This window comes from Gambusia affinis, linkage group LG20 (genome assembly GCF_019740435.1).
Source record: "Gambusia affinis linkage group LG20, SWU_Gaff_1.0, whole genome shotgun sequence".
Taxonomy (NCBI): domain Eukaryota; kingdom Metazoa; phylum Chordata; class Actinopteri; order Cyprinodontiformes; family Poeciliidae; genus Gambusia; species Gambusia affinis.
This window is the reverse complement of record NC_057887.1, coordinates 3630892-3652162: the sequence shown is the minus strand read 5'-3', so window position 1 is coordinate 3652162 and position 21271 is coordinate 3630892. Positions and strand designations below refer to the sequence as shown.

Genomic DNA, 21271 nt, shown 5'->3' with positions numbered 1-21271 from the left:
TGCTCTTTTACGCTTCAGTGTGGACTTTGACTGGGCCATTTTCCGTTTTTTTTGTGTGTGTGAAACCTGAAGTTACTAAGACTGGAACGTTAGGAACATTGTTGGATACGAAATTTTTTTACTATGGAACCAACTGGACTTTTTCTGACTACATGAAGTATTTCATTGTTACAGTGGCGTGGGCATTAGCCCCGCCCACTCAGTGTCTCAGTTATGTCATGTGAAGGGTTGGCCTCCATAACATGGATAGGCTTCGATCTGAACAGCCACATCAAATTTCCATTATTAATCATTTAGCTTCCATATTATGCTCGGTTTTGTTGCTCTTCTGCATTATTTTATTTTTTTTGAGGGGTCCGATTGACTCCGTCTCTCAAGACGGCGAGACCGGAGGTTGAAAGTTTGTGAATACTTCTGCGAAGCGTCGTAGACAATGACTAATGTCTAACTTTGTTTTATTAAAACTTTTCTTTGCAAACTGACCGAATCTTTGTCTTTTATTTATCAGCCCAACATGAAGACAATCGATAGCAGAAAATAACAAACTTGTTTTATAAAAAAAAAGAACAGGAAGTGGAGCACAGCTCCTATTAGTCACTGATTACATCAGAATCTCTTGTCACAAACATTCAAATAGAAAATTGAAATGAAAATGTCTCGATGGAAATATTTCACAGTGCATCATTTGCCTCGTTTACAAAACCAAAGGAGCGAAAAAGACTTGATTTGGAAAAAAAAAAAAAAGCTGGAAGGAAAGGAAGTGAGTTCATCATGTTTTCCTTTCTTTGGCACCAGGACACATCAAGTCAGTAGTGCTGAAAGTAACCTCCCCTTCCCCCCTCTCTCTCTCCTCAAAACGTAACATGGAAAGTTGTGAAAGATATTAAAAATCTTCAAAATGACTCAACGTGTGGATCTGCAGCAACCAAATCATTTCAAGTTGAGTCATGTTCAGTTCCCAGAATGCATCAGAGCACAGCTCCTCCTCCGCAGTCCGATGTCGTCTTGTTGCTGTGGATGTGAGGGGAGCAGTGAGGTCAGATGGCCATGGGGTCGCTGCTGGTGGAGGGCCGGTCCCACATGAGGCCGTCCCCGCTGGGCGGATGGCTGGAGGGCAGAAGGACCCGGGTCAGCCAGTGGCTGGGGGGAGGAGGGGGAAAGTCTCACTGTTTCAACAGAGACAACTCAGAAATATTCAGATAACGACAAGAAAACAATATCGGTTTATCAGAAAGGAGCAGAAAATGCTAACTGTGATGAAGGTTTTAGAACAGGCAGTGTGAGGGGCAGCCGTGATTAGACAATCAGCTGTGTTGGGAATTTGATTTGCTGGAACTCGAAATATTTTGGCACTTTTTAAAAGCTCTGAACCAACAAAAATCCTTCTTGATCCACAAAGGCCTAAAATTATGGAGGGAATTTACTGTCCAGTTTTACATTTTGGAAAAATAAATCACAATTTATAACTTAATTAATTTGCTCTTTGCTCTAAATTTATATTGAAACAGATATTGAGTTAGACGCTTAAATTACAACCAAACCTTGAGTGTTACTTGGATTTATTCCTTCCTCGATTGCTTCCTTCCTGGAACCCTAACTTCCTTCCTCAATTCTTACCTCCCTTTCTTGATCACTTTCTTTCTTCCTTTATTTCCTTCCTTGATCCATAACTTTCTTGACTCCTCTCTTCCTCCATCTCTGCCTTCTTCACTTCCTGGATCCATTCTGTCCTTCCTTTATTTTCTTCCTTTATCCCCGACTTTCTTCCTTCCCTCCGCCCTTCCTCTCTTGTTCCTCAGCCTTCTCCAGGTGTTTCCATTGATGCATTCAGAATAATCAAACCAACATATGAAGATGATTTGTGGCTCTTGGTCTCACCTCCTTGTTTCCACTCCAAAGAACAACTTCCAGTTGTTCAGGCGGCCATGATGGTACGGGTTTCTAAACACCTGACAGGGAGAAGAGGAACCGTTAGAACAACAGCAGCCATTGTTTTTCTTTTTGTTTGTTTGTTTTAAATTATGTCTATTGAAGGAATCGAAGGGAAAAAAAGTTTTATGAAGAACAAATTAATATTCAATTCAGCCGATGGTACCTTGCCGTTGCCCTGCAGCCGTCTGGCCTCCTTGCGGTTGATGTGGCGCTCCACGCTGGTCTCTCCTCTGCTGATCAGCTTGGCGTGCCACAGGGTCAGTCCGCCCAGCGCCACCGCCACCGAACTGCAGAACCAACGGGTCAGAGCGGAACAGGAGAGCCGTTACGAAACTGCCAACCAGCTGCAGGAAGTGGTCCAGGTGGTTCTGTGCAGAGCGCCGGCTCACCTGGTCAGGACCCAGAGGAAGATGATGCACTTATGGGCAACGCTCTCGCTGGGGCTCAGATCTGGAGGCGGAGTCTGAAAGGAAGTCTGAAAACAGACAGGAAGTACTGACGGCCGACACGGCGCCGCTTAGCTTCCAAATCTGTTATGCTAGCTCTGATTTATTCCTTTTCAAGACTTTTGTTAATTTTTTTTATGTTTAGACAATTATTCCCTCTGGTTTTCTGACTCTTTATCCTGCCGACAAATGGTATGGTGCGTAACCATGGCAACGCGGTATTGTCTTTCCAACTGGCAGGAGCTAATTAGCGTCTCAAAATCTCAAATAACACCCGAAGTACGACCCCAAAACCCGGAGTTAGAATGACAGCTTTAAAAGGAGCAGGAAAAGCAAATTAGGCAGATTAGCATCGCTTAGCAACAAGTGATGATGTCATCCAGGACATGTTATTATGGAATATCATCTCTGCTGTTAGCCTGTCATATTGTTTTATCTGTGTTTTATAAATACTGTACAGCACTTTGAAGCAGTTAATGTTTTTAAAATGCTTTATAAATAAAATTGACACAGATATTGACACGACAGCAACAGTCTTCAGTCAGAGGCCTCTACGGATGCCTTGCAACACTGACTGCTACAGGAGACCCTCCTGTTCACAGTGAAGATACTTGGAAGAGTTGAGTTATGACAATACTTAATTACCATTTGGAATAAATGAAAGTATTTTATTTTATTGAATTCAAAAATGTGGCCCAGGGCCAATTTGTGGGCGTTGAAATGATTTTTATCCTCTTCCCCCCCAACCACAAGTCAAGAAAAATTGGTCAAAGTACAAAACAACTGGGGAACCCAAAAAATTTAAAATGTAAATCTAATAAGGAAACAATCCAGAAACTTCTGTTTGGGGTCTTTAAGGATGTATAGATTTCATAAAAATGTGGTTCAGTTTATTTTGTCAGATAAAACAACAAAAATCAAAGAACAAAAGTAACAAACTAATTTTTGCACTGTGAATAAATTTGGTGGCAAATGAGTTGTTTAAATTTGCCAGTTTTGGATGCCGGGCAGTGAAGAAGTTTTATTTGCTTGTGAAAACCTGGACAAGAACAAATGAATAAAACTAAATGATCACATATGATTAAGCTTTTATTTTATTTTTTTTGCGCAGCGCTGCATATCTTCCAGACCTTAATCACATGGCCAGCGTTGTTTACGTCTCAGCTTTTCAGATCCTTAATTAGATGTAGATGTGAGAACAGGATCATTTCCAGGTGTCCTGTTTCTATGTTTGCCCTCCATCTGAGATCAGATTCTGCCTCCTGACTTCCACCTCTCAGGTGCTGTCGCTCCAAACGTCTCATTAAAGGTCCTGGATTAAAATAGGACACACCTGGGGGCAGAGGTCATCAACGTTTACTGTCCGGAGCCTTCAGCTCCCTGAAACGTTTGACTAGAGCCACAAAGCCCCTAAAAGAAAGGTCATCAAGTTGTCTTATTGAAGAATCATGACTGTAAATTTATGTTTAGATTTTAAAGTATCAAGCTTTAAAAAAAACAACAACAAAAAAAAACAGAGAACAAAGATTGCACCGATTGCAGTTTTATGTCTGGTCACTGATCTTTAAAACAGCCTGACCTGCTGATTCTCTCATGCATGTTTGAGAAATCCTTTAATCCCCATGGCAACCATTCAACTGTGCAAAACGCCTGGGTGGAACTAGCTCCGCCTTCGAGGACGAAGCTCATCCTCTGAGCTGCAGATTCCAAGCTTTAGAGCTTCCATCTCTCACAGCAGCTCTACCCTGTCACTCTTCCACTCAACTCCTTCAGACTAGCCAGCAACAATCAGCAAACACCTGGTGGATCTGTACACTTCATCATAAGAGCTACTTCTCAGTTCAATGTTGGTAGAAATGCTGTTAAAGGGTTAATATAGGAGCCATGTTGTGATGACTTCCTGTAGGCGGAGTTTCAGAAAGAGCAGGAGTTTTTTAAAGAGACAGCGGCCCAATTTCAAGGAGCTAAATTACAATGCCAAATTTCTTTTAAGTCATATTTGATATATGTAACCTTTTTACAACAATTTAAGGTAACAGAGTTGCGTGATTGTGCTATAAAATGGCACTATGTGGCTGGACAACACACAATACTGCCCCTTTAAGTCTGAGTAGTCATCAATCATACTTTGTTCATCCTGAAGGGCCAAAAAAAGGCTCTGGAGATCAAACTAAGTGGATCTCTGGATTCAGGTCAGTAAATGGCGGTAAAGCGCTCCGAACTTTAACGGAACTCACCTCAATGGCGCTGTAGGCGTCCAGAAACAGGTTCCTGCTGCTGATGCTGCAGTAGACGCAGCCCAGGGTCATGTAGAGGCAGAAGGAGAAGAAGTAGCGATGGTTCAGGTGGCCGACGCAGTTGTTCAGCCAGGCTGGGAAGGTGTTCAGGTCAAACACTTAGAGAGAGCCCGGAGAGCTCCCGACGTTTTCATGTGGCACCGTTTCACATGTTCTACGGCCAGAAAGGATACGACAGTGATGGTCCATCTTCAGGACGCACCTGCAACACAACAGAAACAGCTCTGTGACATAAAGACGGGCTGAACCGGCTCGGCGCCCGGGAGGAGAGACGGCAGCTTACAGGCTGCAGATGCTGCAGTGATGCGTCCTCGGCGGTTTGGGGGTGATGCATTTCTTGCAGATGGAAACAGACGGAACGTCGCGTTTGTCCTGAAACACGTGGACAAGGAAGAGACTTTACTGAGACAATAACGGTCCACGATGCAGGAGTCACCGTAACTTAAGTACAGCGGACGAGAAATTGTCCCACAAATCATTGCGATAAACATGAATACTGTTTGTCGCAATATATGTTCAAGTTACATACTGACAATGGCATCACGATGTAAGTTTGCCGTCTCTTTGTATCATTCTCTGTAAAGAATACTTAACTTAAACTGGAAGATGTTTGAAATATCCAAAATAAAATAAAAAGGAGTTCAAATCAAAGGCAACCAAAATCATAAATAAAATGGATGGAAAAGTCGCTGCAAACTAAACTGCTCTTGGAAAAAAATGAATCAGGACGACGGACATTAAAGAGGTCAGTTTAGTTTGGTCTCTAATGTTGTCTGCAAAACAAAAGTTATTTCGGTAACAATTAATTTGAAAAGGAATCTTATGACATGACATGACAAAAGACTGACATGAAGACGCGTGTTATGAAGTGTCATTTGGTAAATAATGACACTTTTAATGCAAAGCTGCACCAAAATTTACATTAAAAGTCCATTAAAAGTTTCATCTTTACATTAAACGTATCATTATTTGCCAAGTGACTACTGAATACCTTTGTGAGGTACGGTACTTTATGGTGGATGTAGTACCTTGGGTGGGTGTCCGGGGGAGGTGGTGGTGGCCTTGTAGTAGTGGAAGACCACCAGGATGAGCAGCCAGTGGCCGCAGCAGAGATGCCAGGCGATCCAGTGAGCGGAGTACGAGGAGAAGATGGTTGGTAAGACGAACAGGTAGATGATGATCACCACAGAGGACGTCAGCAGGACCACCAGGCACACAAACACCTGGAAGGGTACGGGGAAAAGAGAGACGCTGAAGAGAAACCAGAGCAGAGTCGGGGCCAGTCGGTTGGAACAGAGAGCTCACCACTCCAAACCAGCGGGTGACGTTGTCCACGATCCAGTAGACCGGCTCGAACGCGCAGTCCAGCAGCGTGTCCGAGTTGGTGAGGCTGTTGTAGTAAAGGGAGCGAAGCAGCAGCTTGCCGTACCTCCACGCCGCCGACAGCCTGACCCCGACCCGACCTCCTCCTTCCTGCGGGCGACACAGCCGGCGCAAGCGCAGCGCCAGCCGCATGGCCCGGGAGAGCTGCCACCTCCAGCTGCTGCCCAGATGCATGCCACCGCCGGCCGCTCGCCTCCGGAACACTCTGCCCTGCAAGCACACGCACACGCACAGGCACATGGACCAGCAGTGAGAAACGCAGGCCGCGTAAAACAGGAGCTCGTCGTACTGCAGCCTGACGGCCACCGAGTTCTCCATCGTCTTCCTCAGGTAGAGGCCGGATGTCCAACAGGAAGACTGGCGGTCGGTGAGGCAGGACAGTTTCCTCGAGTCTAACGACGCCTTTCACTCACAGCTAATGGAAACCGAAGTGATCGAGTGCTGAGGGACAGCTGTCAGCCCCCACAAACCAACGTGTCCTTTGAATAATTCAGGACCAGGCCAGATCCGCGCTGATTAGAAGTTCCAAGAAATTAGGAGGGGCGATGCAGAGTGGAAACCCTGTAAGGGGGGTTATGGGAGGTTTGCAAGACGATGAAAGTGTCCAAAAGGACGTAAAGTGGCTATGTGATCCTGAGGCGACATTTCATCAAGCTGAGTACTGCTCCCTCTGATGGGGCTTACAAAATTACACTGGCACCAAAACAGAGGCTCCTAAAAGTAGCCTGGGAAAAAACAGCATCTTGTTCTACACTGCAGAGGTTCTGGACTTATTGGAAAACGATTGCTTTCTAAAGGACTTAACTCCTTTTAAGTTTGAAACGATTGGATCTGATTTTGCACAATTGCAAATATTTGGCAGTGATGTTTGAAAAGCTTCAGCTCAATGGAGCTTACGGAAATGCTGTGACCCGTAAAACTGCGTGGGTGGTACAGCAACGACACCTTTGCATCTCTTTTGCACCAGCCCTATTTAGTCCGATTGAATCCAACTCTAATTTGAAGAAGTGATAAACATTTGGAGGAGAAGACAAAGCAAGTCCCAACTCATGAGCAGTGAGAAAGTCCAGTCAGTTTGCAGTGGTAAGTTCCTGTCCGCCCATAAACCTAGGTCTCCGTTTGTTTGGTGTGAACTCTGGAGCGGTTCAAATGCCAATGCCAAGGCAAGCAGACCGGAGACCACTCCAAAAGCCAGGAAATGCATTCTGGGTAAATATAACCAAAACCCTCTTGTCTGGTGCAAGAGGGCGAAATGGCTCGTGGTTTTTAGCCAACGACAAAATAGAAATCTTGCAACCTAAAATCTGACCCCACTCCATTTTTTCTTGCATTTTGTGAAGAAGAAAGTTGTATTCAGTGTCTACTTCAGAGGTTTATGTGTCATTTCCTCGAGTGGTTCTTGGCGCAGTGCCCCCGTAGGCATGGGGGGTGGGAACGGGTTTTTCAAAAGGTTTGGTTTGTTTGACACAGTGGAGTGTGAAAGAGAACCTCATGTAGTGTTGCCATTTTGGTTCCTAATCGAACCGAGTCTACAGATGTGAAAACATTCACTTGAACCACAAACTGCAACTTTATGTAGGCACTCACCAGTTCTAAAACAGCTGCCTTCTGTTCGCTAACCTACCCTGGTTGAAACTCAACCAGAAAAATTGAACTCAATGGGAGAAATTCCACACAGAACACTGCAGGGAGATGAGAATCCAGCGGAATTTTGTAGGAACGCAACGGCCCGTAAAATTTAAAATTGTTGCGTTACAACCAAAAACTCTTGCGTGCTTTTTGCTATATATCAACACCAAACAGTAGACAACTGAAGTGGGAGAACCACAAAGTGATTTACAATTCAGTATCTGAAAGGTCTTGTGTGTGTTTGTATTCAACACAATGGGTCAACTCTTTCACGTGTGCCTCTCCTTCCGCTTTGCAAATATTTGCCACTTTGTGTTGCTCCCTCACATCAAATCCCAATAAAATCCACTGACGTCTGTGGTTCTAACGTGTCGAAATGTGAAAACAAAGGTATGGAAGGTACAGTAGTGATGGACGCCAACAGGAAGAGAGTGAAGTCAGGTTATTCGGTCGGTTGAGACAATTAAAAACAATGGAAGGGCATGAAAACATGAGGTCAAAGGGTATCTCTCTTTTCAGTGACCACCGGGTGTTTCTCTTTTAGAGATGGATGACGATGGAACAGCTTTCGACTTAAACAAGTGAGAGAAGTAAACATGAGGACATACAGAGCGACATGTTTGCACAGATGGGATTTCAGCTGACTGGGAAGAAAAAAAAAGGTGTTAAAAAGTCTGATTATTCATGTAGTGAACCTGACAGGAAGAAGGGACGGAATCATGTCAGAGCAGAATCTCTATGGCAACCGGTGTCCCCAATCTGCTCTGAGACGGCAGGCGGACCAGCACCTCACTGTGTTTCACCGTAACGAGCTTTACTCCATCCTCTAATGGAGGACGGCCATTTTCAGTCCTCAAATTTCATGGTCCATACTGTGAATAAACTCCCAAGTAGAAGCTGCCGAGTTTTCACTGCTCACGAGTTGGGACTTGCTTTCTCTTCTCCAAGAGAAGAGAAAACAAAACTTCTTCAAATGTTTCATTTTACACGCAGGGATTCATTTGCAGATCATATTTGAATTTTTTTTTCTCGAATCTGACACCAACAGCCTCTTACTCATTTTGGCTCTTTTTGCCACTTAATCTGGACCTCTACTAGCAGAACAATCTCTGCTGCTATGGCAACGACTCGGGTCATTGCTTCTGAAATGTTTTAATCCACTAAACTAATTGAACATATATTATAAGTATAAATAAATGATTTCTCTGTCATTTATTTGTGTAGTTATGCATATTTATTTTATATTTGCATGTTTGCTGAACAGTTGTGATGAGAAATGTAAAGGTACATACACAATGAGGAGAGTTCAACATTAGCACCACACAAAGACATTAACCATCAGACAGGCCAGACTTTAGAGGGGCAGAAGCCCAGGGCTACAATTTTTGGGAATGTCCCAAAAATATTTTTATTCTATTTGGTCATTTGTTTTCTTTCTCTCTTTTTTTTCATCATTAGATTTGGGGAATTTGTTTGGGAGGTGACTGAAGTTATCAAAACTGTTGAATGTAAAATTAAGCTGTTTAATGTTATTTCTGTGATTATTTTCTAGTTTAAACGCAATCCAATTGACTGAACACCCTGCAAAAATAGTAGTTTTTTTCTTTTTGGTAAATTTATAGAAACATAGAAAATATCTATTTTCTATTATTTACCGACATGCATTTCTATCAATATTTAAACAGTATATTACTCTTCAAAGTCACAAACTTAGACCGATGTTACGTTTTGTAACACCATAAAGAGAATAACACATTCAAAAAGCAAATGTTCTGAGCAGTCTAACCTTGTATGAAGCCAGAAACCGCCACAGAAAACCCACGTTAAAGTCATTTAACCTCCTGACTTGGAAATAATCTCGTTAACCACGGGCATTCCTCCCAGTTAGTTACAGTTGTATTACATTAGCAGGCTAGCTAACCTCTAGCATCTTGATACCCCACCTTTGTTAAGTGTTCAGTTCTCCTGGATAATGATAATGTACTTTCAAAGATATAGATTAGCAACGGTGGAGCTTACCTGCTCAGAAGAACTATGTAGGTAAGAGATGCAGCTGTTGTCAAGTCATGGTTTCACTAAACAAGTGACCTACGGGAATTTCACTGACTACAGAAAGACCGACAGTACAAAGCGGTAAGACTGACGAAGTTCGTCTTTCAAGAAGATGTCTCACTAACATTAAGGAAAAGTGAAACTGTCTTAACACAGGAGGAGACATAAAATTAGATAAATCTTGGGTTAAATTTTAAACTAAACACTATCAACAGCTGCGTCATGAAATATTTAGATATGCAATATTGAGATTCATAGGTGTAAAATTAATTAAAGTGAGACCTCTGTTGTTATTTTTACCTTTTTTCCTGGCGGAGCCTAATGCTGCGTTTCGGGTGTATTCGGAACTGGGAAATTCCGGCTTTCACTTGGAACGCCCCCCGAAATCGGATTTCCCACTGGGGACTTGGGAGCGACTCCGACTACACTCAATTTCAAAATTGTAAAGCCAATTTACAATAGTAAGGAGTCGTGAAAGCATGTTCATTTTACAAGTGTGCCCCTAAAGTCAATGTTACATGTACCACCTGGAACTCTAAACTGAAAATTTTAAGTGGTTTTTGCTTGTGGAAAGTAAAGTTTAAAATTATGATACTGCGAACAAAGTCTATGCGCATCGCCATGTTGAAATCCCGACTTCTTTTTCGACTATCTGGAATGCAGCTGCGGCTCCGAGGTAACTGGAACTCAGCATCAGAAGCACACAATGTACCATGGGAAATGAAGTCACATTTGCAAGTGCAATATATAAAAAAAAAACATCTCTTAGCTCTAGTAAACGCTGCCTTGAAGTAAGTTTTGAGCCTTTAGCTCTGACAAAGTAGCAACAACAACTATAACATCAGCGCTAAATTTAAAGATAATAAACACCTCGGCACCAAATTACAGCCTGAACCAGGAAGACCAGAAGTGTCATGTGATATGAAAAAAAATGGCTTCGGTGCAATGGTAAGATGTTTTTTCCTCATTCTCAAAACATGTAGCTATGAAAACCGAACTGTTAAACTAGCCGTGTATTTTTAATATGCGACGTTTAAGTACGCATATATTGCATAAAACTTGTAGCTGTGTATTTTTAACCGCTTTTTTCTACAGTTTTTAGCTGTTATTTGCTATATTAAGCTAAAGCCATAACTAACAGCCATTAACTTATCAGTAGAAAACGCTTGTAGACATTTTATTTATTTATTTATTTATTATTCAAGTTGATAGTTTAGAGCAGGACTAATTCAGTAAGCGATATGTTGAATTGTTGTTAGGTTTTATGAATACATCTCCTGCTTGTTGTGCCAACAGGCGTTCTCGTGGGCGAAATTATGAGGCAGAGCTGCAGAGGTGTCATCCTGAGGCACTTCCTGTCGAGTTCGGAGACTACCATCCCCTCAAGCCTATCATGGTATCACCTGCCTCCTGTTATCCAGCCTCCAACAGTGTGAAACCTGCTGACCCGATTCACAAAATGACCCCTCTCTGTTTCCCTCCAGGTCACGGACACAAAGACCCGTGGAGCTCGCAAAGGCAGCACCTCCTCATCTTCCTCCTCCTCGTCCTCAGCACCCGTGGACCCCCTGAGCTCCATGCTGGACGGGACAGATCCCCTGTCCATGTTTGCCGCCACCGAGACGTCAGCGGCTGCGTCACACAGCAGCTCCGTGGGGGTCAGTTCACCAGCTGACCCGGCAGGAGAAAAACTAAGAGAGGGGACGAAGGCGGAGTGGGGGAGGTAGTAATTCTTTTCTTTTAAGCAGACATGTTGTGCTTCCAGGATCTCGGGAGGAAGAGGAGGGTGAAGGAGGAAGAGGCGCTCGGAGCCGACTTTGAGCCCTGGTCAACGAAACGAGGAGAAATCCTGACCAGGTTCACCACCACTGAAAAACTGTCCATTGTGAGTCTGACATTTTTTAAGACATGACCGCATGTAGAAGCTTATTGGACGTTGTCACACTGCCACGGCAACGGTTTAGGGTTAAAACCTAAAGGTTTCTGTGTTTCTCTTTACAGAATCTCTGTATGGGCTCTGACAGAGGTAAGACCACTTGTTTCGGATCTAGTTATGATATTTCTTTTTTGCTCATATTATTACATTTATTATTCATTTTATTTGAACGAGTGTGTAAACAGGTGTCCCGTTTCAGTGGAGAGCTGACAAATCCGTTTTGTCCACCAGGAAAAGCTCCCAATCCAGGAGCATCGGCCGTTTCAGAGAAAGTCCGCACTCGCCTGGAGGAGCTGGACGATTTGGAGGAGGCGCGTCGCTTGTGGTGGCTACATGTTAACGATCAGCGCTGGGTCGGAGCAGATGTGTGACAGCTTGGTGTGTATGTGTGTGTGCTACAGGGTTCCCAAAGGGAGCTCCTCAACCTCTCACAGCAGGATTACGCCAACCGCATCGAGGAGCTTAACCAGTCCCTGAAGGAGGCCTGGTCCTCCGACCAGAAGGTCAAAGCCCTGAAGATCGTCATCCAGGTAACAACACACACACACGCGCGCACACACACACACACACACACATGTACATCCTTCCTCTATGGGGTCAAACACACTCACCTGTGAGGTGTGTTCCAGTGCTCCAAACTTCTGTCCGACACGTCTGTGATCCAGTTCTACCCCAGCAAGTTCGTCCTCATCACTGACATCCTCGACACTTTTGGTGCGTTCACTTCCCGTCAGCTGCTGCTGCTGCTGTTGTCGAGCTGTTACATCATATTGTGTGTGTGTGTGTGTGTGTGTGTGTTGTAGGCCGTCTGGTGTATGACAGGATCTGGACCATGTGTTCAGACCCCAGACCTCTGCCAGGTAAGTCTGGACATGTTTCCATTTCTGTCACATTAAAGCCTCCAACTTCAGTTTACTTCACTGGGATTTTATACTCTGGATCAATATGAATTAGAATCCTAAAAGTGTGGCATGCCTCTGAATTCAGAACCCTTGACTTTGATGGCACTAAATGAAATCTAGAGCCTCAGTAGGTAAAGTCAGGGAGTCTCTCCCTCTTACATCCTCTCTCACTCCCTCTTTCTCTCTCTCTCAGACTCCTTCACAGTAGAAGATGTGAACGACACGGCAAAGGAGACATGCCTCAACTGGTTCTTCAAGATCGCCTCCATCAGGGAGCTGCTGCCCCGACTGTATCCACCAGCAGGTGTTTGAGTTCTGGAACCAAAGCTCTGAGTCAGATTGAAGAGTTCCTGTGTGGGGTTTCAGGATGGATGTGCAGAAGGCTCCACGTCTGGGCTTACCTATCGGTTGTGTTTGGTCAGCGTCTAGAAGCTGAAGTTGACTCTTTAACCTCTGACCTCAGATATGTGGAAGCTGCTATCCTCAAGTGCAACCGTTTCCTCAGCAAGTCGTAAGTCTCCTCCAACACTGTTTTCCTCTCTGAGAGCCGTCTGTGAACTGACTCACGGTTCACGTCTTTGTAGAGGAATCCAGGAGACCCTTCCCCGGCTGACCGCCATGATCCGTGGGATGGGAGACCCTCTGGTCGCCGCCTACGCCAGAGCTTACCTCTGCAGGGTGAGTCGCCCTCTCCTCCGCCTCCTTCCCCGGCCATCCTGCGTCTCAGACCTGACGCCCCTTCGGGTCCCCAGGTGGGCATGGAGGTGGCGCCCCACCTGAAGGAGAGTCTGAACGCCAACGTCTTCGACCTGCTCGCCACCTTCAGGCAGATCAGCGGTGACAGCGTCCAGAAGCAGCTGCATGTGCAGAAGGTGGAGGTGCCGGCGTACCTGACGCTCTACTCGCCCGCCATCAACTGGATCCTGCAGTGCGTCGCGTACAGGGCTCCGGAGGTAAAGCGCCTGTCCGCTGGGCTCAACCCAAACGGGTGTCAGCTGAATGAAAGTCTAACTGTTATCCCATCGCTGTTTCCACAACAACAGCAACTTCTCACAGAGATGATGGAGAGATGCAAGATGATGGCAAATAAGTAAGTAGACCGAGCAGAGAGGGGCGGGACATTGTGGACTTAGAGTTTCATCATGATGTTTTGTGGTACTTTGTGGTAAAAGTGAGAGATTAATCCTATTTTCAAATGTATTGATGGCAGCTGCGCTTTAATTACAAATAGGCGCAAAACTTTGTCGATATTCCGCCAATGTAAAAAAAAAAACAACAATTTCACAATTCTTGTACTTCCATTCAATAATAAACGCAATTAAAATCACGTTTGTTCACATGTTATTAAAAACATGCCGCTTCATTGTCCTCCAACTACTTCCTGTCTTCTTCTTTATGGTTTGAGCCGACATCCGGTTGTCGATCACGTGACTCTTGTGATGTGGAAAAAAGTGCTTCCATTGCAATTTTGCAAACTTAACAAATTTTTATACGGCCATAAATCCACCACACCCTAGAGTCAAAACACTTTAGAGAGTTTTTTCAAAGTTGCAGTTTTTCCAGTAAGGGAATTTATTTTAGAAATGTCAAATTGCACAATTATATGATCAGTGGAAACGCAGCTGCTGTTAGTAAACAAACACTGGAGAAAATAGTAAAGCTAACAAGTAAAGCTAAGCTTTGTGGAGTTTTAAACATCATTGATTAAGATGTTTTGTGACAACAATAAATCTAAATTCTTATGAAATGAAATGTGTCACGATAAATGATAATTAATTAATGGCCATCCTTATTAGCAGGAAATGGTCTGCTGTGGCGCCCCCTAAAGGGAGAGAAAAAATCATATAAAAGCACAAATCCGCCTCTAGGCAATTTTTGAAAACCTTCATCCAAAGTGGGCGGTGCCAAGTGTGGGTGTTAAGGAGGGGTGTGGTCAGCTGCAGTTGCTAGCGTTAAACCAAAAGAGGGCAGCACTGAGACGGCTTCAGGCCAAATATTGCAGTTTTAAACAAATGTACACAAAAATTTCACTATTTGCACAGCGAATAATTTATACAAACAGTGGAAAAACTGTCTATTTAGAGTTAAGTTACTCTAGGTGCATCTCACTTATTTCACTGACATTTTGTTGTTTTTTTTTCCACAGTGCCTTGCTTCTCAACTCAATAATGAGAGCTTTCAGACCGGAGTTTGTTGCAACCAGAGCCACTGATTTCATTGGTATGATCAAAGACTGCGACGAGTCCGGCTTCCCAAAGGTCAGAGGGCACAAACGGCTGGACTATTCTAATCTCTTCATTTACTGCATCTTAGAGCAGCTAGAAACTTCAAAAAATGTTAAAAAATAGCTTCATTTTTAATCTTGAAACAAACAGTTTCATTTTGTCTCTGCAGCACCTGCTGTACGGCTCTCTGGGTCGCAGTCTGGCCTGCGCCGATCCTCCGGAGTCTGAGAGGCTCACCATCCTGAACGAAGCCTGGAAAGTCATCACCAGAGTCCGAAACCCTCAGGTTCTGCAACTTCTGCACATAAAAAATAAAATAAAAAATCCACTTATACCAGTTACGTGTTCCAGATCATAACTCACTCATTTTAGTTTGTTTTTTGTTTTTGTCTGTTTTTGTAGGATTACATGAACTGCGCTGAGATCTGGGTGGAGTTCACCTGCCGACACTTTACTGTGAGTGAAACTAGCTTGGAAAATCGTGGCCACTACTTTTCTTCTGAGGGAGTAGCAGGGCTGTACTAACAAAAACTAATAAAATAAAAGCATAAAACTACAAGAATAAAGTCAGAACATTACAAGAATAATGTTGTACGAGTATGAAGTTGCATGAGAAAGGTTGTACGAAAAACAACATAACAAAATAGACCTTAGAGAAAGAAGTTGTACTGGAAGACAAATTCTAACAGTGGTGTTAGAATAGTCATATGAGAATAGAATCATACAAGAAGAAAGTTCTAAAAGACTTTTCTCGTATTATTTCAACAGTCCTCGCTACTACTTCTTGTAATTTCATTTTGTTTTGACTTTTTTTTTGTGTGTTCTTTGTTTCGTCCTGACAGAAACGAGAGGTCAACACAGTCCTGGCTGACATCATCAAACACATGACTCCTGACCGAGCGTTTGAGGAGGCCTACCCTCAGGTTAGCGCCATAACTCCACCGGCTACATTGGACTTATTTCTCTCTCTTCTTTGTAATCACTTCGGTGTGTTCTTGCTCTGCGGGCAGCTGCAGTCAGTGATCAGGAAGATCCTCACCTACTTCCACGACTTTTCCATCCTCTTCTCCATGGTTAGTTGTCTGAAACACAAATCCAAACTGTTCCCTGCTTATCGTGTTTGACATATATATATATTTTTTCCATCCTTTGTCCATCAGGAGCGCTTCCTGCCGTTCCTCGACATGTTCCAGAAGGACAGCGTGAGAGTGGAGGTCTGCAAATCCATCATGGAGGTTTTCATCAAGTAAGACAAAGAAGAAAAAAAACAAAAACGGATGAACCGGCTAGGAAAGAGGAATTTAGTTGTTTCAGTCGACAAAGTGAATGGATTTTTTCCGATCTGTTGTGTTTCCTGCAGACACCAGCTGGAGCTCACCAGGGACCCGGTCATCCTCAACGCCATGCTGCACATCTGCAAAACCATGCACGACTCCGTTAAGTAGGTTACGTGTTACCATCCCCTCTAAACTTTTAACAGGTCTGGTTTTTATTTTTACTGTTTATATCGTTTTAACTATAGTAACAAAAAAGCTTAGCTAACTTATAGCTACAAGTATTGTGTCGCCCGTCCAATTAAGGCAAAAAGTTGTCTGAAGTCGGGTATTTTTAGAACGTTGGTGATGTCAGCGGTAGTTTTCAGTACTATGGATGCTGGGAGATGGAGTTTGGTCAGTATGCTTTGAGAAAAAATAGGGTGGAAATGACTGACCTGCACAACAGAACACGCTTTGGGTGAATTAGAACAGAAAATGAGAGCCAGGGATTCTTGTCCAACATCAGTGTCTGACCTTACAAATGGAAGACACTGATGTGTCACCCTTTGCACTAAACTTCCCAATTGTGCAAAGGGTGACACACCAGGGAACTTGGGTGATTAAGAACACTAAGCAACAATTAAATTCATGTTTGTGTGATGAATGCAAACAAAGAATTCCTTTTGGAAGTCACTCAGCAACGTCTGTTATCTTTTGCCTGGCAGCGCTCTCACGCTCGAAGATGAGAAAAGATCTTTGGCTCTGCTGATCATCGGCTTCATCCGCATGGTGAGACTTCACTTTTATTTAATAAGAGTCGATTCACAAATCCTCACAACAAGTTTAGCAAATTAGATATGGATGAGAAATTCTGAAAACAAATCATGCTGGTTTGTAGAGATGCACCGATCTGACATTAATTTCTGCATCGCTCCTGATATTGAAAAACATCCTACATTGTGTATCGGCGACAATGAGCCATAAGATCAGATCTATTCAGTATAACTCTATGCTTTGTGCTTTGAGCGACATCATGCTTTATTATTTATTTAACATTATATTTAAAATTCCAAATTGCACTTTCTGAACCATTTGAAAGGAGGTTTGTTGCAGTTTAGCCAATTTTTTTTTGAGTTTGTTTATTATTTACTTTTTGTTGGCCGTTCTCCTCCTAATTTCACTGACTGAACAGAATAAAGTTGTTTTTTCATGTTTGACCTAGCTTGTGAAGCCGTTGATGTATTTAATTGTGCTCTACTGGTGCAGCATTAAAAATACATTTAGAAAAAAAGCATTTTAAGTCAATTCAAGACCGGTCTTCTGTATCGGATTAGGCCAATACTAAATCTCAGAAATCTGATATGAGATTTACGCTCAGATACGCTGCTTTATTACAACTTCACACCGTACTGCTAGTAATCTTGTCCTCTCCTTCTTGCCGTACTCTTCTCTTCAGGTTTCCTTTGGCCGGGACTTCGAGCAGCAGCTGAGTTTCTGCGTGGAGGCCAGAGCCACCTTCTGCAACCTGGAGCCGGTCCTGGTGCAGCTCATCCACGTCAGTAAAGCGTCCGCATCCTCACCCGGCACATACTCACACTTTGTCACACCGAGTGTGACCATTGTTCTGTCCAGACGGTGAACCAGCTGGCCATGGAGACCCGCGTGGTGATGAAAGGGAATCACTCCAGGAAGACAGCAGCGTTTGTCCGGGTGCGGTTACCTCAGGGTGGGTGGCTGTCGCTTTAAGAGGGGGCTTCTTGCTTATTGGTCTCTGGTTTCTGTCCCCTGCTCTCCAGGCATGTGCGGCCTACTGCTTCATCACCATCCCGTCTCTCAGCAGCATCTTCAGCCGCCTCCACCTCTACCTGCTGTCCGGTCAGGTCGCCTTGGCCAACCAGTGTCTCTCTCAGGGTGAGCACATCCTCCATTTTGGATTGTCATGACAACAGGCATAAACATTCATAAAGACTCCTTCCTGTTTATGACAATACTGGCAGTCCTATGCGCACCCCGTCAAATAAAGTGTTACCGATTTCAAATATTTTGACCTCATCAAAGTTGAAGGAGTGTGAATAGTTTTGGCCTCTGAATAAATGTCTCCGTCTTCCAGCCGATGCGTTCCTGAAGGCAGCGGTCAGCGTCCTTCCTGAGGTTCCTCGCTCCATCAGCGTGGAGGGGAAGCTTCGCTCCTCCGAGAGCTTCCTGCTGGACTTCATCAACAACTTCTTGGCCACGCTGCTGGTCGTCCCGGTAACGGCCTCGCTTTTCTGACAGTGGAACGAAATTTTAAGCATCCTGCAAAAGGAGGGCCGCGTAAACCCTACCTTGCGTGTGCTTTCAGGACCACCCGGAGCACGGCGTGCTGTACTTGGTCCGCGGGCTGCTCAACATGGTCCAGGATTATACCTGGGAGGACAACAGCGACGCCAAGGTGCGTGTTTATATCAGCGCCCTGCCGCTGCTCGCCGCCATGAGTCAGGAAACGTACCTCTACTCCATTCATAAAGGTAATAGCACACACACACACACACACACACACACACGGATGGAGAGAGAACCCTTGGTGCAATGTGCAGAAATCATGGTGTGCACAGTCAGCTGTTCCCTAGTTAGACTCTACCTTCTGTTCCCTAGTGGACTCCAATGAGACGTTATATGGAGGAGACCCAAAGTTCTTGTCAGAGATCAACAAGCTGTGTGAGACTTTGATCGGACAAATCTTGGACCATCTGAAGACACTCACTCGCGACGAGGTCAGAACGCACCAGAGTCACTCACTTCCACTTTGATCTACTCACATTCTTCATTTAAAGGGGCTGTATTATGTAAAATTATTATTGTTTTTTTATTCTTCTAGTTGTTCATTGTGTAATAATGTTATTTCCTCATCAAAAACATACCTGGGGTGTTGCCTTGAATCTTTAATGCATGTTTGAGAAATCCGTTAATCTCTGGTGGCAAACATGTAGCTTTATGAAAACACCTGGGTGGACCTAGCTCTTCAACTCCTGTAATCATCTCCTTCAGACTAGCCAGCAGCAATTAGCAAACCCATGAGTTCATTATATGAGTTACTTCTCAGTGAAATGCTGAAGGAAACATTATTAAAGGGTTAATAGAGGAGCCATGTTGTGATGACTTCCTGAAGGCGGAATTTCAGATAGAGCAGGAGCTTCTTAAAGAGACAGAGGCCTAATTTCAAAGTGTTAAATTATGAAGTCATATTTGGTATATATAGCATTTTTATGACAACTGAAGTTAACATGGTTACTTGACTGTGTTACAAAATGGCACTACATGCCAGGAAATCACAATACTCCCTTGTTAAAGTTTATGAAGGTAATATTTCAGAAACATTTCCTTCCTCTGCACATATCTTTCCTCATTCTTTCCCTGGCCTCTTTGCAGCAGAGCGTGCGGCGTCAAAGCGCCCTGGCCTTCTCCCTCTTCGGGGTCCTGCTGGCCCACGGCGACCTGAGGAACAACAAGCTGAGTCAGCTGTCCATCAACCTGTGGAACCTGAGCCACAAGCATGGACACAACGAGACGCGAGTCTCTGTGGGTTGGCATTTTACAAACAGAGCGGCTCTCTGTAGAAATTAATAGCTTCCAAGTTTGTTCACAGCCTGGAATCGTTAAAGTTGACTTAAACCTGACTTTACAGCAGCCGTGCACGTACATTATTATGACTTTTCTCCCCCTTTTGTGTTTCCTCCAGATTCGGACTCTGGAGTCCATCAGACATCAGGCTCAGCGGCCTGACATGGCCCACCTGTCAGACACAATCCAGAGGCTTTCCCTTCAGTCCCGTACCTGAATGTTCTGCTGTAAAATAGTTCATGAAACATATTAAAATTATTTCACTAATGTAAATAAAAAATCTGAACCACATGAAATTTAACTCTACTTACAGCTAACCAAAACAGGCTAAAGCTTTCTCAACCACATAGTATTCATGAGGCTCCGTTTATTCTGAAACCCCCAAATAATAGGAATGTTGGTAATAAGAAGAAAATGGATTGATTGTAAAATGTCATTGCATTTTGCAGTAATAATTGTGTTGTGTTTATGTTACACTGCCCTGCTGCTAATTAGTCCATTTTTTTGTTGTCAGTGGTTGGCACCGTTAATAGGTTCTGAATTAATGTTTCTCTAGTATTTAGGTTTTTTAAAAAATTAAAATCAAAGTTATTTAACATGTGTTTCAGCACAAGCTTTTTATTTTATTTACCTTTGCTGGTTACAGTTCAGTTCATTTAGTTCCAGGATGTTTGCTCATTTGTCTGTGCCTTTGCAGAGTTCCCTGACTCAGCTTTTCAGGACCTGTACAGATTAATAAGCAACCCTACACATGGAAGATCTCAGGATCCTTTACTGTAATAATTCTGTGCCCATTGTAGAAACCCTTCAATCTAAAAGGCCTCAGTCTGATAAATTACCTTCACCTCAGTCTATTGTAGTACAGCTCTAGTCCTTCTTGTAGGTTGTCACTCTGTTTTTTTTTTTGGTGCCCTTTGTGAACCAGACAAGCGGTCAGAAGTTTACACCTCAGAGTGCAGAAACATTCACACTTGCCTGCTGCTGTTCCTCGACAATCAGTTGGCAAACAAGATGATCCCGGCGCTCAAGAGTTTTATATAAAGTAAGGCTTTCTTCACAGAAACTGAACCAACCATCCTACTCCCATTTATTCATTTTTTTTTGCCAACTTATTGTAGAGAAAATTTGACGGCAACATTCTCAGCATCGTGTGTGTTTCTGGAAGTTATAACAGTCTTTTACCCTGAGTCATAGAAATTATGACTTCAGCCCACCTAATGGCAGGATCAGCATACAGTGCAAACAACATTAAGTTAATGTTCTTTTACTTTGCAATTACTTGCATTTCAACTCTTCATAGCAATCTGCATTCGGTGCAAATTGCCGCCACGCAACCCAAAGCTGTGAAGTTGATCAATCTCCAAACTTTGCACCCGTCTTTTTCTGATCCGAACCCCCCCAAAAAGAAATATACAACACACATTTGTGACCAACAAGCCTTTTTAGTGTTTTATTTTGCTCACACTGTTTGTCTCTAAACAGTGTGAATCAAACACTGTTTAGATTTGAGGTTCAGCAAAGTTTGACCAAAGGTTTTGAAAACGACCCAAAGCTCAAACTCAGCAGATGGACTCGTAAAACAGGAACTTAGGGTGATTGTGAGTGAAATGAAG

General features: G+C 43.6%; 2 protein-coding genes across 3 annotated transcripts; one reads left to right on the top strand and one right to left on the bottom strand.

Annotated features, from left to right (window-relative positions):
* Nucleotides 1–482: 482 nt before the first annotated feature.
* zdhhc16b (zinc finger DHHC-type palmitoyltransferase 16b) lies at nucleotides 483–9849 on the bottom strand. Its single transcript, XM_044102743.1, has 10 exons — nucleotides 9707–9849; nucleotides 5981–6268; nucleotides 5704–5898; nucleotides 4959–5047; nucleotides 4849–4877; nucleotides 4616–4749; nucleotides 2322–2407; nucleotides 2096–2219; nucleotides 1879–1949; nucleotides 483–1140 (listed from the first exon to the last, which is right to left on the bottom strand). The coding sequence occupies exons 2-10, from the start codon at nucleotides 6230–6232 to the stop codon at nucleotides 1038–1040; spliced, it is 1083 nt and encodes a 360-aa protein (XP_043958678.1). The 5' UTR covers nucleotides 6233–6268; nucleotides 9707–9849; the 3' UTR covers nucleotides 483–1037.
* Nucleotides 9850–10159: 310 nt separating this feature from the next.
* Nucleotides 10160–20251, top strand: vps35l (VPS35 endosomal protein sorting factor like). 2 transcript variants are annotated; one of them, XM_044102737.1, is made up of 30 exons: nucleotides 10160–10687; nucleotides 11036–11135; nucleotides 11224–11397; nucleotides 11505–11624; nucleotides 11741–11765; nucleotides 11907–11986; nucleotides 12077–12205; nucleotides 12305–12389; nucleotides 12479–12535; nucleotides 12771–12867; nucleotides 13041–13088; nucleotides 13162–13255; nucleotides 13330–13530; nucleotides 13621–13667; nucleotides 14724–14835; nucleotides 14972–15088; nucleotides 15205–15258; nucleotides 15645–15725; nucleotides 15813–15875; nucleotides 15963–16048; nucleotides 16163–16243; nucleotides 16784–16847; nucleotides 17515–17613; nucleotides 17691–17768; nucleotides 17855–17969; nucleotides 18169–18308; nucleotides 18400–18565; nucleotides 18693–18811; nucleotides 19467–19616; nucleotides 19777–20251. In XM_044102737.1, exons 1-30 carry the CDS (start codon nucleotides 10671–10673, stop codon nucleotides 19873–19875), a joined length of 2898 nt encoding a protein of 965 aa, XP_043958672.1. In that variant the 5' UTR covers nucleotides 10160–10670; the 3' UTR covers nucleotides 19876–20251. The 2 variants fall into 2 exon arrangements, with proteins under 2 accessions (XP_043958672.1, XP_043958673.1); XM_044102738.1 differs by having other exon boundaries at nucleotides 10480–10687; nucleotides 19470–19616.
* The last annotated feature ends 1020 nt before the right edge of the window (nucleotides 20252–21271 follow it).